The sequence below is a fragment of the Oncorhynchus clarkii genome, chromosome 9, assembly GCF_045791955.1.
Source record: "Oncorhynchus clarkii lewisi isolate Uvic-CL-2024 chromosome 9, UVic_Ocla_1.0, whole genome shotgun sequence".
Taxonomy (NCBI): domain Eukaryota; kingdom Metazoa; phylum Chordata; class Actinopteri; order Salmoniformes; family Salmonidae; genus Oncorhynchus; species Oncorhynchus clarkii.
The window spans coordinates 62,548,482-62,563,641 of NC_092155.1; the positions used below are offsets into that span (position 1 = coordinate 62,548,482).

General features: G+C 46.0%; 1 protein-coding gene across 6 annotated transcripts in view; it reads right to left on the reverse strand.

The window, feature by feature from the left end:
• Nucleotides 1-15,160, reverse strand: part of LOC139416713 (rap guanine nucleotide exchange factor 3-like) — a 51,940-nt gene that overhangs the window by 1,016 nt on the left and 35,764 nt on the right. For 5 of the 6 annotated variants that reach the window (XM_071165708.1, XM_071165707.1, XM_071165706.1 and 2 more), the window contains 7 exons: nt 11,073-11,198; nt 9,844-10,025; nt 5,890-5,980; nt 5,710-5,760; nt 416-503; nt 235-299; nt 38-92 (listed from right to left, as the gene is read on the reverse strand). In XM_071165708.1, coding sequence (XP_071021809.1) covers nt 38-92; nt 235-299; nt 416-503; nt 5,710-5,760; nt 5,890-5,980; nt 9,844-10,025; nt 11,073-11,198 — 658 coding nt within the window. The remainder of the gene's footprint in view (nt 1-37; nt 93-234; nt 300-415; nt 504-5,709; nt 5,761-5,889; nt 5,981-9,843; nt 10,026-11,072; nt 11,199-15,160) is intronic. The other variant, XR_011635119.1, reaches the window with a different exon arrangement.

Genomic DNA, 15,160 nt, shown 5'->3' on the forward strand with positions numbered 1-15,160 from the left:
TCCTTTTCTATAACTTTGTTGTATTTTGTTTTCTTACCGTAAGGCGTGCTTCTGCACCCTCGAACTATCTTCACTGTCTTAGCAATCAGGCGCTGCAACGGTGAAACAAGGTAGCTTATATAGCCAATAGTTTACAGACACAAAGAGAAGACAACTTAGGTAAGGGTTGAGGGGTGGTCATCTCCAGCACATCTACAGGATGTGAAAGTATAAAAGTTAGGCTAGACAACTCACCATTTTCTCAAAATTGACCAGTTTGTCCGTGTAGTTCTTGTTTCCCTCATGGATGAATGTCATGTCTAGAGGTAAGTACAGTTGGTGAACGGAATGACGTACTGGTTCAGTACAGGGTCATGTTGAATTAACTCAGGTATTGAATGTTACGTCTGTCACGAGGCTAAGAAAGCATTATTACCTTTGAGTAGCAGGGGCATGAAGGGGATGTAGGGAGGACTGAGCTTTGCCACAGCCAGTCTGTACGCTCTGTGATTACGTGATGGATCCTGACACATTAACAGAAATAAAAACAATTTGCCATTAGTTGTAGATTAATATAATTTTATTGGTCAATTGCACACAAGGTCCATCCAAAATTAGCTTTAAACCCAACCCCTTCGTAAGACACACATGCATCTTTTGATGGGAGAGGTGCGGGGGGGCTGCCACACTGGTTGCTGGCTTGCCTCGCTAACCGCAAGGCTACCTGCCGCCCCTACTTATATGCAAGTTTACATTTATTGGGATAAATCTTGTCCTGGAGGCAGACCTGAGCGATTTCCACAAGATGGGCCAGCTGAAAAGTCAAAATTGGCTATACACAGAGTATACAAAATATTAAGAACACCATGACCGACTGATCAGGTGAAAGCTATGATCCCTTATCGATGCCACTTGTTAAATCCACTTCAATTAGTGTAGATGAACGAGAGGAGACAGGTTAAAGAAGGATTTTTTTTGCCTTGAGACAGTTGAGACATGGATTGTATATGGCAAGACAAAATATTTAAGTGCCTTTGAACGGGTATGGTAGTAGGTGCCAGGCTGTCACGCCCTGACCATAGTTTACTTTGTATTTTCTATGTTTTGGTTGGTCAGGGTGTGATCTGAGTGGGCATTCTATGTTACATGTCTAGTTTGTCCAGTTCTATGTTCGGCCTGATATGGTTCTCAATCAGAGGCAGGTGTTCGTCATTGTCTCTGATTGGGAACCATATTTAGGTAGCCTGGGTTTCACTGTGTGTTTGTGGGTGATTGTTCCTGTCTATGTGTTTTCACCAGATAGGCTGTTTAGGTTTTCGTTACGTTCATTACGTTCTTTATTTTGTAGTGTTTGTATTGATTCGTGTTTTACGTTTGTTTATTAAAACATGGATCGCAATCGACACGCTGCATTTTGGTCCGATCCTTGTTCTACCTCTTCATCAGAAGAGGAGATAGAAGAAAACCGTTACAGAATCACCCACCACAAAAGGACCAAGCAGCGTGTCAACAGGCAGGAGCAGCGCGAGGAGACGCGCAATAAGGATTTCTGGACATGGGAGGAAATCCTCGACGGGAGAGGACCCTGGGCTAAACCAGGGGAGTGTAGCCGCCCAAAGGTGCAGCAGGAGAAGAGGCAACAGGAGCAGCCCAAAGAGGAGGTATGGACATGGGAGGACGAATTAGAAGGAAGAGGACCCTGGGCTCAGCCAGGAGAATATCGCCGCCCCAAAGAAGAACTGGAGGCGGCGAAAGCTGAGAGGCGCAGATATGAGGAGGCAGCACGACGTAGCGGATGGAAGCCTGAGAGGCAGCCCCAAAAATGTCTTGGGGGGGGGCTAACAGGGAGTATGGCTACGCCAGGTAGGAGACCTGGGCAGACTCCCTGTGCTTACCGGGGGGCTAGAGAGACCGGACAGGCACCGTGTTATGCAGTGGTGCGCACGGTGTCTCCAGTGCGGGTGCATAGCCCGGTGCGGTATATTCCAGCTCCGCGTGTCTGCCGGGCTAGATTGAGCGTAGCCGGCTGGTCCCCAGTGCGTCTCCTTGGGCCGGCTTACATGGCACCAGCCTTGCGCTCGGTGTCTCCGGTTCGCCTGCATAGCCCAGTGCGGGCTATTCCACCTCGCCGCACTGGCAGGGCGACCGTGAGCATTCAACCAGGTAAGGTTGGGCAGGCTCGGTGCTCAAGAGCTCCAGTGCGCCTGCACGGTCCGGTTTTTCCAGTACCACCTCCACACCCCAGCCCTCCGGTAGCAGCTCCCCGCACCAGGCTTCCTGTGCGTGTCCTCGGCCCAGTACCACCAGTGCCAGCACCACGCATCAGGCCTACAGTGCGCCTCGCCTGTCCAGCGCTGTCGGAGCCTTCCTCCTCTCCAGCGCTGTCGGAGTCTCCCGCCTGTTTAGCGCTGTCAGAGCCTTCCTTCTCTACAGCGCTGCCGGAGTCTCCCGCCTGTTCAGAACTGCCAGTTAACATAGAGCTGCCAGTTAGCATAGAGCTGCCAGTTAGCATAGAGCTGCCAGTTAGCATAGAGCTGCCAGTTAGCATAGAGCTGCCAGTTAGCATAGAGCTGCCAGTTAGCATAGAGCTGCCAGTTAGCAAGGAGCTGCCAGTTAGCAAGGAGCTGCCAGTCTGCATGGAGCTGCCAGTCTGCATGGAGCTGCCAGTCTGCATAGAGCTGCCAGTCTGCATGGAGCTGCCAGTCTGCAAGGAGCCGCCAGAGCTGCCTGTCTGCAGGATGCCGCCAAAGCTGCCAGTCTGCAAGGAGCCGCCAGAGCTGCCAGTCTGCAAGGAGCCGCCAGAGCTGCCAGTCTGCAAGGAGCAGCCAGGGCCGCCAGTCTGCATGGAGCAGCCAGGGCCGCCAGTCAGCATGGAGCAGCCAGGGCCGCCAGTCAGCATGGAGCAGCCAGGGCCGCCAGTCAGCATGGAGCAGCCAGGGCCGCCAGTCAGCATGGAGCAGCCAGAGCTGCCAGTCAGCATGGAGCAGCCAGTCAGCATAGAGCAGCCAGAGCTACCAGTCATCATGGAGCAGCCAGTCAGCATGGAGCAGCCAGAGCTGCCAGTCGACCAGACTCTTCCAGATCTGCCAGTCGTCCAGACTCTTCCAGATCTGCCAGTCGTCCAGACTCTTCCAGATCTGCCAGTCGTCCAGACTCTTCCAGATCTGCCAGTCGTCCAGACTCTTCCAGATCTGCCAGTCGTCCAGACTCTTCCAGATCTGCCAGTCGTCCAGACTCTTCCAGATCTGCCAGTCGTCCAGACTCTTCCAGATCTGCCAGTCGACCAGACTCTTCCAGATCTGCCAGTCGACCAGACTCTTCCAGATCTGCCAGTCGACCAGACTCTTCCAGATCTGCCAGTCGACCAGACTCTTCCAGATCTGCCAGTCGTCCAGACTCTTCCAGATCTGCCAGTCGTCCAGACTCTTCCAGATCTGCCAGTCGACCAGACTCTTCCAGATCTGCCAGTCGACCAGACTCTTCCAGATCTGCCAGTCGACCAGACTCTTCCAGATCTGCCAGTCGACCAGACTCTTCCAGATCTGCCAGTCGACCAGACTCTTCCAGATCTGCCAGTCGACCAGACTCTTCCAGATCTGCCAGTCGACCAGACTCTTCCAGATCTGCCAGTCGACCAGACTCTTCCAGATCTGCCAGTCGACCAGACTCTTCCAGATCCGCCAGTCGACCAGACTCTTCCAGATCCGCCAGTCGTCCAGACTCTCTCAGATCCGCCAGTCGTCCAGACTCTCTCAGATCCGCCAGTCGTCCAGACTCTCTCAGATCCGCCAGTCGACCAGATTCTCCCAGATCCGCCAGTCGACCAGATTCTCCCAGATCCGCCAGTCGACCAGATTCTCCCAGATCCGCCAGTCGACCAGATTCTCCCAGATCCGCCAGTCGACCAGGATCTGCTGAAACCGCCAGCCAGCCAGGTTCTGGTAGTTTCTACTACCTGCCTGGGCTTCCTCTCAGTGCTGAGCTTCTTCTCAGTGCTGAGCTTCCTCTCAGTGCTGAGCTACCCATCTGTCCCGAGTTACCTCTGTCCCGAGCTGTCCCTCTGTCCCATGTTATCATTGTGGTGGGTAACCTATTTAGGGACGTTTAGGAGGGGGATTAAAACTGTCATGGAGTGGGGTCCACGTCCAGCGCCAGAGCCGCCACCGCGGACAGATGCCCACCCAGACCCTCCCCTATAGGTTCAGGTTTTGCGGCCGGAGTCCGCACCTTGGGGGGGGGGTACTGTCACGCCCTGACCATAGTTTACTTTGTATTTTCTATGTTTTGGTTGGTCAGGGTGTGATCTGAGTGGGCATTCTATGTTACATGTCTAGTTTGTCCAGTTCTATGTTCGGCCTGATATGGTTCTCAATCAGAGGCAGGTGTTCGTCATTGTCTCTGATTGGGAACCATATTTAGGTAGCCTGGGTTTCACTGTGTGTTTGTGGGTGATTGTTCCTGTCTATGTGTTTTCACCAGATAGGCTGTTTAGGTTTTCGTTACGTTCATTACGTTCTTTATTTTGTAGTGTTTGTATTGATTCGTGTTTTACGTTTGTTTATTAAAACATGGATCGCAATCGACACGCTGCATTTTGGTCCGATCCTTGTTCTACCTCTTCATCAGAAGAGGAGATAGAAGAAAACCGTTACACAGGCACACTGATTTGTGTCAGGAACTGCAACGCTGCTGGGTTTTTCACACTCAACAGTTTCCTGTGTATATCAAGAATGGTCCACCATCCAAAGGGCATCCAGACAACTTTGGGAAGCATTGGAGTTAACATGGGCCAGCATCAATGTTCCCTCTAAGCTGCGCACCACTCCCCGGGACTGCTGCGCAGAAGAAATATCAGCCCGTGCAGAGAAGCACGAGATTTAACTTTACTCAACTTTCTAGAGTTTTCCCCGTTAGTTAACACTATCAACGTTTCCCTTCACAGGGAATTGTGATCAAATCAACACAATATTAGCCACTTTCAATGTAACTTACCAAAACAAAATGAACTATGCAAGAATTAGTATGCAAAACTAACTATGCAAGCGATTTTGTTGTAGGCAGAACACATCGGAGTAGGATTCTATTGCATTGACAGGTACGACTCAGGCCCGTACTCTACACAGACCGGTGCGTCATAACCAATCAGAGCTGCCTGTAGGCCTATATGCAAATAGACCATTGCCGTATATGGATCTGTGTCATTCACTTTGAACTGGACTGTTTTTACAGCATTAGCAGTCGTAAATAGATGCACTTGTTTTGAGATACATGTAGTGACGTTGTACATTTTGTTCATATCCTTTGCTTGTTAGTGAGTTATTAGCCCATAGATCATTTGTAGTGAGCAATGGGGGAGTGATTGCTTCCTACAAGAGCACAAAATGTGCTCTTTGATTTTTTTTAAGGTTAGGGTTAGGCATAAGGTTAGCAGTGTGGTTAAAATCTGATTTTTGGACTTTGTGGCTGTGCCAGATAGTGACAACTCTGCAGAGCTGCCTCCAGTACATGAGTCATCCCAATAAATGCCAACCTGCTAATTATATAGGAAATATATCTATTGAAAACATGTTTACATATTACAATAGGAGGAAAACATGATTCATACACACAATGGAAATGAAGTGGAGGGATTGTCAAGTGGTCTGTGATGTCACCGGTCATTATCAATGACATATAATGGAACACTGCTATATAGCTAGCTTGCAAGTGCGCACACATTAACTCACTCACCATTAACCTCTCGTATGCACAATAGACCCTTTTCGTCTTACTCGGCACTCTCTGTCAACAACAACAACAACAACAACTGTTACAACGTCTCCTCTGATATCCATTTCACATCTGTTATAATCAAACCAATTGTTATAAGCGATAACCAAAATGTAGGTCATTGTCCCTAGCAGACCTCACCTCCCAGGTCTTGTAAAGTCTCTGTACAGCACTATTACTCAGACCAAACATCACCGCAAAGAACGAGTTTAGGTTCTTCTGCTCCTTCAATCTGAAACAGGAAACACAGTCAGTAACAGCTGTGGGCAGACTAAACATGTGCATTATCTAAGTGATTATTTTATCACTTACTGGCAAAATATCTGATCTGATTGGTCAAAAGACCAATTAATAGCAAAAGGTCAGAATAAGGCTGCCTGTGTAAACGAAGGCTTGGTGCATCAGTGACCACAGACAGAGTGACATCCTTTACCAATATTTTATAAATCAGTTTAGCTGGATATGAAAACATGATTTCTGCTGGTATGTTACATTTTTTGAATATAGTCTGTTATTGTACAAAATTATACTGAGTATACCAAACATTAGGTACACTTCCTAGTATTAAGTTGCGTACCTCCTACAGGGATGCTGGCCCATGTTAACCACAATGCTTCCCACAGTTGTGTCAAGTTGGCTGGGTGTCCTTTGGGTGGTGGACCACTCTTGATACACACAGGAAACTGTTAAGTGTGAGAACCCAGCAGTGTTGCAGTTATTGTCACAAACCAATGCACCTTGCACCTACTAACACACCCTTTTCAAAGGCACTTAAATCTTTTGTCTTTCAAATCAAAGTTTATTTGTCACGTGGCCAAATACAACAGGTATTTTACAGTGAAATGCTTACTTACAGGCTCTAACCAATAGTGTTGCGAAAAAAAAAGGTTTGTGTGTGTGTAAGTAAAGAAATAAAACAACAGTTAAAAGACATTTGAAAAAAGAGTAGCAAGGCTCTATACAGACACCTGTTAGTTAGGCTTATTGAGGTAGTATGCACATGTAGGTATCGTTAAAGTGACTGTGCACAGAGAACAGAGAGTAGCAGAAGCGTAAAAAAAGGGGTTGGCGGGTGGTGGGACACATTGCAGATAACCCGGTTAGCCAATGTGCGGGAGCACTGGTTGGTCGGCCCAATTGAGGTAGTATGTACATGAATGTATAGTTAAAGTGACTATGCATATAAGATAAACAGAGAGTCGCAGCAGCGTAAAAGAGGGGTTGGGGGGGCACACAATGCAAATAGTCCGGGTAACCATTTGGTTACCTGTTCAGGAGTCTTATGGCTTGGGGATAAAAACTGTTGAGAAGCCTTTTTGTCCTAAACTTGGTACTCCGGTCCGCTTGCCATGTGGTAGTAGAGAGAACAGTCTATGACTGGGGTGGCTGGGGTCTTTGACAATTTTTAGGGCCTTCCTCTGACATCGCCTGGTGTAGAGTTCCTGGATGGCAGGCAGCTTTGCCCCAGTGATGTACTGGGCCGTATGCACTACCCTCTGAAGTGCCTTGCGGTCGGAGGCCGAGCAATTGCCGTAGCAGGCAGTGATGCAACCGGTCAGGATGCTCTCGATGTTGCAGCTGTAGAACCTTTTGAGGATCTCAGGACCCATGCCAAATCTTTTTAGTTTCCTGAGGGGGAAAAGGCTTTGTTGTGCCTTCTTCACGACTGTCTTGGTGTGTTTGGACCAATCTAGTTTGTTGTTGATGTGGACACCAAGGAACTTGAAGCTCTCAACCTGTTCCACTACAGCCCCGTCGATGAGAATGGGGTTGTGCTCGGTGCTCCTTTTCCTGTAGTCCACAATCATCTTCTTAGTCTTGGAGAGGTTGTTATTCTGGCACCACATGGCCAGGTCTCTGACCTCCTCCCTATAGGCTGTCTCGTTGTTGTCGTAGATCAGGTCTACCACTGTTGTGTCGTCAGCAAACTTAATGATGGTGTTGGAGTCGTGCCTGGCCATGCAGTCGTGGGTGAACAGGGTGTACACGAGGGGACTGAGCACGCACCCCTGGGGAGCTCCAGTATTGAGGATCAGCATGGCAGAGGTGTTGCTACCTACCCTCAACACCTGGGGCGGCCTGTCAGGAAGTCCAGGATCCAGTTGCAGAGGGAGGTGTTTAGTCCCAGGATCCTTAGCTTGGTCATAAGCTTTGAGTGTACTATGGTGTTGAACACTGAGCTGTAGTCAATGAACAGCATTCTCACATAGGTGTTCCTTTTGTCCAGGTGGGAAAGGGCAGTGTGGAGTGCAATAGAGATGGCATCATCTGTGGATCTGTTCCCATTCACCCTCTGAATGGCACACATACACAATCCATGTCTCAATTGTCTCAAGGCTTAAAAATCATTCTTTAACCTGCCTCCTCCCCTTCATCTACAGTTGTGGCCAAAAGTTTTGAGAATGACACAAATATACATTTTCACAAAGTCTGCTGCCTCAGTTTGTATGATGGCAATTTGCATATACTCCAGAATGTTATGAAGAGTGATCAGATGAATTACAATTAATTGCAAAGTCCCTCTTTGCCATGCAAAATGAACTGAATCCCAAAAAACATTTCCACTGCATTTCAGCCCTGCCACAAAAGGACCAGCTGTCATCATGTCAGTGATTCTCTCGTTAACACATGTGTGAGTGTTGACGAGGACAAGGCTGGAGATCACTCTGTCATGCTGATTGAGTTTGAATAACAGACTGTAAGCTTCAAAAGGAGAGTGACGCTTGGAATCGTTGTTCTTCCTCTGTCAACCATGGTTACCTGCAAGGAAACACGTGCCGTCATCATTGCTTTGCACAAAAAGGGCTTCACAGGCAAGGATATTGCTGCCAGTAAGATTGCACCTAAATCAACCATTTATCAGATCATCAAGAACTTCAAGGAAAGTGGTTCAATTGTTGTGAAGAATGCTTCAAGGGCGCCCAAGAAAGTCCAGCAAGCGTCAGGACCATCTCCTAAAGTTGATTCAGCTGCGGGATCGGGGCACCACCAGTACAGCGCTTGCTCAGGAATGGCAGCAGGCAGGTGTGAGTGCATCTGCACGCACAGTGAGGCAAAGAGTTTTGGAGGATGGCCTGGTGTCAAGAAGGGCAGCAAAAGGAGCCACTTCTCTCCAGTAAAAACATCAGGAACAGACTGATATTCTGCAAAAGGTACAGGAGTTGGACTGCTGAGGACTGGGGTAAAGTCATTTTCTCTGATGAATCCCCTTTCTGATTGTTTGGGGCATCTGGAAAAAAGTTTGTCCGGAGAAGACAAGGTGAGCGCTACCATCAGTCCTGTGTCATGCCAACAGTAAAGCATCCTGAGACCATTCATGTGTGGGCTCACTTCTCAGCCAAGGGAGTGGGCTCACTCACAATTATGCCTACGAACACAGGCATGAATAAATAATGGTACCAACACATCCTCCGAGAGCAACTTCTCCCAACCATCCAGGAACAGTTTGGTGACGAACAATGCCTTTTCCAGCATGATGGAGCACCTTGCCATAAGGCAAAAGTGATAACTAAGTGGCTCGGGGAACAAAACATCTATATTTTGGGTCCATGGCCAGGAAACTCCCCAGACCTTAATCCCATTGAGAACTTGTGGTCAATCCTCAAGAGGCGGATGGACAAACAAAACCCCACAAATTCTAACGAACTCCAAGCATTGATTATCCAAGAATGGGCTGCCATCACCCTTCTTGAAAAAGAAGGTGTCAATACTGCAAATATTGACTCTTTGCATCAACTTCATGTAGTTGTCAATAAAAGTCTTTGACACTTATGAAATGCATGTAACTATACTTCAGTATTCCATAGTAACATCTGACAAAAAATATCTAAAGGCACTGAGGCACCAGACTGTGAAAATTGATATTTGTGTAATTCTAAAAAACTTTGGCCACGACTGTACGCTAATGGATGTGGATTTAACTAGTGACATCAATAAGGGATCAAAGCTTTCACCTGGATTCAGCCCATCAGTCTATCATAGAACAGTGTAGTATACTGTTCTATGTAGATAGTTACCCCTAATAGTTACCCCTAAGATAACCTAATAATGAATCTACAATTTACAAGGTAAGCTGTGTTTTAATTTGTCACTCACACGACGGCTATCTTGATGAACTTCTTGAGCAGCATGGCTCTCTTGACCAGGTCAGTACACAGACACACCTCTGTCACCACCCAGTACTGCACCTCGTTGAAGCGATGCACGAAACGCTCCAGGTTAGCTGTGGTGGCACCCGGGAATTTATGTCGCCCAAATATATAGTAGACTAATTCCACCTGATGGGAGAGAGACATTTATTTACCATCCAGATGTACTGTAGCGGAAAAATCTACTTATATGGACCTGAATACTGTATATGACGCAAACATCCAATGGACTAAGGGCTTGATTCAATACGTAGCGCTGAATCGCTGCGCTACAGCGCGATAGAAATGTAAACTCAAGACTGCATTCACTTTAAACGCTGTATAGGTTGGCCCAATCGGAAATTACCTTCACATTTAAATAGTGCTATAGCGCTGAACTTCAGCAATACAGATTGAATCGAGCCCTAAACCTTCAATTTTGCATAACATTTGAACCGGACTTGAACTTGATTTCCTTGGCAAACAGCCCACTGGGCACAGACGACAATTAAGCATCTATTCCATGTTGGGTCAACGTAATTTTATTGAAATTATGTGCAAACAACATCGATTCAACCAGTGTGTGACCAGTGGGAAGCGTATTGACCTCAATGGGAAAACCTGGTTAAATCAACGTTACATAAAGAGGCGTGTGTGTCAGATGAAACATGTGGCTGATACATCAGTTGAGGAGATGTTCTGATGGCTGATATGATGCTACAGTAGCAGTTATCAGATTGAAGATGTCAGAGAAAGGATAACTTATAGACATGCCTGAGTGACAGACAGACAACAAATCCTTTAGCCCCGTTTATACCTGGTGGTAACATGCGTCCTGTAAAATGTCCACATTTTGATTGTCACTTTTTCAGACGATTAAAAGACACATTGGGAACTGACTGTGAATCGATCTTACAAGTGTAAATGGACAAGATCAATACAAGATCAGGACGAAGGATAGATGTTAGCACGAAGACAGCTCACATCTGGGTAACCTTGCCTCGTTGCACTAGCTACCTACCAGAGTGCATACACACGTGAGATTGATGTCATGCCCTTAAAGACCTTACATGCCCTTATCCAGGGATACTCAGTTTCTCCACTTTTAACTTTTGTCCTGCTGGTCCCAAATCCATAACTCCCACTTCACAATATTGGCACAGCTCTGGCATGGCCTCACCTCGTTTCCTTCCTTACCTCGTGCATGGCGGTGAACAGTTCCCAGTCGTAGTTGGTGAGCTGGCTGGCGATGTCCTTGGGACACATCTGCTCCCAAGTGTCCATGGTGCTCTGATCAGGACCCTGCTGCTCCTTCAGGGGTGTCTGTGAAGGTGCCAGAGAACAACCATCCAAAATAATGACATGACATCATGATACTGGACCTTAGGGGGGCATTCACACAAACATCTACAGTATGCTATGATGACTGTCTGGGTGTGTTGTTGTCTGATTCACCATGTAGTGTAGTTATAGATATAGATTTGTAACTTGTAGCTACAGTATGTTAATCTGTGCACACATGAGCGACTATAGATGCATTATCTAGACCAGGTATACCCAAACTGGGGTATGCGTACCTCCAGGGTTAAGCACAATGCTGTCGGAGGTACGCCAAAAAACAACAACAATTTCTTCACATTTTCAAATAGTTCATTTATATTATTATTTATATCACATTTTGGTGAGTTTTTTTTCTCGTCTTGAGTAGCCTCGTTTCACTGACAAAAATAAAATTAAACCATCTAGTGTTCAGCGAAATAACAACACAATTTCAAATACAGGTAGCCTAGTCAAATAATGAACATCACATTAGCCATTACTCTCTCACAGGAATTCCACTAACGGTCCGTATGAAGCCAAACGTAGCTGCTGCTCATTCCGTTTGCTCTAAAATTGAAAAATGGTTTAAAAAAAGTAAGCCGCATCCATAGAGACACATAGCAGCTCTACTGGTAATACTGCTACTACCAGCAGTACTACACCTGCACCTATCGACGACACAAGTTGTTCTGCTTCCACGAGCACATCCAATGCTAGCATCAGTAATTTTACAGTTGTTGTTTGCCCAGCTAGCATGGACACTAACATGCTGACCAGACCGGACACGTCGCGTGGGTGAGCGTCGCAAAATAAATGTAGAAATCCATGTTATTCAATTATTGCACCCACACTGCTGGCGCGCGCCAACGAGCGTCTGTGTTGCCAATGACTAAAATAGAAGTCATTCCTATTTCTGACGCAGATCGCACTGAAAGTCCTGCCTCTCCCATCTCCTCATTGGTTTATAGAAGCTGGATACCCACGTGACATCTCCTCATTGGTTATTCCTACGTGGGTGACTGAAAGACAAACTTTGTTCCCGGTTGTTGTGGTAATACTATCAAAGTTTAGATGCGATCACCATATAAGTTCAAAGCTGAAAAAGCCTGGAAGGAGGAGAGATGACTAGAAATGATTCGGGTGGCCGTTTTATGTGTGGATTAATTGTTGGAGTAGAGGTCCTTGTGCATTTCAGGTAAAATAACAACTCAATGTTTATATCCGAGGACAAATTAGCTAGCAACAGCAAGCTAGCTAAATAGAACAAATTAGCTAGCAAGTGCAAGTTAACTAGCTAAATTGCCATACATGTTTAATGCTTTTCGACCTGTCCCCAAATTAATGTCATTGGTTCAGAGTTTGTTTTGATATTTTAACCTACGTGTCATGATCGCGTTTGGTGTAGGGGGACAAAATAAATGTATGCACGATAGCGCACGATGGCGCCGGAGAGCTACGGAGAGCTACGGCCCCCTTACCGGGGAAAGCACCAAGCTACTGCCCCCTTACCAGAGAAAGCACCGAACAACAGACAGGGACGTTGGACCATCGAAGAGGCGCAAATATGATGAGAACTTCATTGATTTGAGGTTCACTTATATTGGGAGTAGTGCCCCCAATATGTGAGACGCCACGTTGTGTTATATGTACAAAAGTACTCTCACACAACTCGATGAAACCTTCACTCTTGCACAGACATTTAGAAACAAAACATTTTGAAAAATAAGACACAGGAGTTTTTTGAGTGAAAATTAAGACTACTTTCAAGTAGTAAGACATGTATAAAAGCAAGAGATACCATTAATAAGAAGGGGCTAGAAGTGTCTTATATGGTGAGCTACCGAGTGGCTAGGACAGGCAAGCCCCATACTATTGTGGAGGACTTAATTCTTCCTGCTGCCGCAGATATGGCTGGCACAATGTTTGGGGAAAAGGCAAAAAAATATATACAGACGATACCTTCAAACAAAACTGTTTCACAACGCAACAGTGACATGGCAGGAGATGTTTTGAAACAATTACTGCTTCTCATACAAGCCAGTGAAATCTATGCATTACAGCTGGATGAGTCAAAAGATGTGGTGGGCCTGGCACAGCTGGTATATATCCGTTACCTTTATGGGGGGGTCAATTAAGGAAGACATCCTCTTCTGCAAACCACTGGAAACCAGGACAACAGGAGAGGATATTTTTTTAAGTAATGGCTTTGTGACATCAAATGGACTTTCGTGGTCAAGATGTGTTAGTATACACTACCGTTCAAAAGTTTGGGGTCACTTGTTCTTGAAAGAAAAGCAAATTTTTTGTCCATTAAAATACCATCAAATTGATCAGAAATACAGTGTAGACATTGTTAATGCTGTAAATTACTATTGTAGCTGGAAACGGCAGATTTTTTATGGAATATCTACATAGGCGTACAGATGCCCATTATCAGCAACCATCACTCCTGTGTTCCAATGGCATGTTGTGTTAGCTAATCCGAGTTTATCATTTTAAAAGGCTAATTGATCATTAGAAAACCCTTTTGCATTTATGTTAGCACAGCTGAAAACTGTTGTTCTGATTAAAGAAGCAATAAAACTGTCCTTCTTTAGACTAGTTGAGTATCTGGAGCATCAGCATTTGGGGGTTCGATTACAGGCTCACAATGGCCAGAAGCAAAGACCTTTCTTCTGAAACTCTTCAGTCTAATCTTGTTCTGAGAAATTAAGGCTATTCCATGTGAGAAATTGCCAAGAAACTGAAGCTCTCGTACAACGCTGTGTACTACTCCCTTCACAGAACAGCACAAACTGGCCCTAACCAAAATGGAAAGACTGGGAGGTCCCAAGGCACAACTGAGCAAGAGGACAAGTACAGTAGAGTGTCTAGTTTGAGAAACAGATAACAGATAAGTCCTCAACTGTCAGCTTCATTAAACAGTACCCGCAAAACATCAGTCTCAACGTCAACAGTGAAGAGGAGACTCTGGGATGCTGACCTTCTGGGCAGAGTTGCAAAGAAAAAAACATATCTCAGACTGGCCAATAAAAAGAAAATATGGGGAAAGAACACAACGCTGGACAGAGGAACTCTGCCTAGAAGGCCAGCATCCCGGTGTCGCCTCTTCACTGTTGACGTTGAGACTACAGTGTAGAAGGTTAACTTTGTTAAAGCAAATCCCCTGAACTCTTGTGTATTTTCTACACTATGCAATGATATGGGCAGCGACCATGTAACACTTTTACAACATACCGAAGTGCGCTGGTTATCAAGGGGCAAAGTATTGACACTTTTTTAAATTGAGAGACGAGCTTAACGTTTTCTTTACTGACCATAATTTTCACTCGTCTGACAGCTTGCATGATGACGAGTTTCTCACACGACTGGCCTATCTGGGTGATGTTTTTTCTCGCCTGAATGATCTAAATCTAGGATTACAGGGACTCTCCGCAACTATATTCAATGTGCGGGACAAAATTGAGACTATGATTAAGAAGTTAGAGCTCTTCTCTGTCTGCATTAACAAGGACAACACACAGGTCTTCCAGCATTGTATGATTTTTTTGTGTGCAAATGAACAAGCTTACGGACAATGTCAAATGTGATATAGTGAAGCACCTGAGTGAGCTGGGTGAGTAATTACGCAGGTAGTTTCCCGAAACGGATGACACAAACAACTGGATTCGTTATCCCTTTCATGCCCTGCCTCCAGTCCACTTACCGATATCGGAACAGGAGAGCCTCATCGAAATTGCAACAAGCGAATCTGTGAAAATTGAATTTAATCAGAAGCCACTGCCAGATTTCTGGATTGGGCTGCGCTCAGAGTATCCTGCTTTGGCAAATCGCGCTGTTAAGACACTGATGCCCTTTGCAACCTTGTACCTATGTGAGTGGATTCTCGGCCCTCACTAGCATGAAAACTAAATACAGGCACAGACTATGTGTATAAAATGATTGAAGACTGAGAGTCTCTCCAT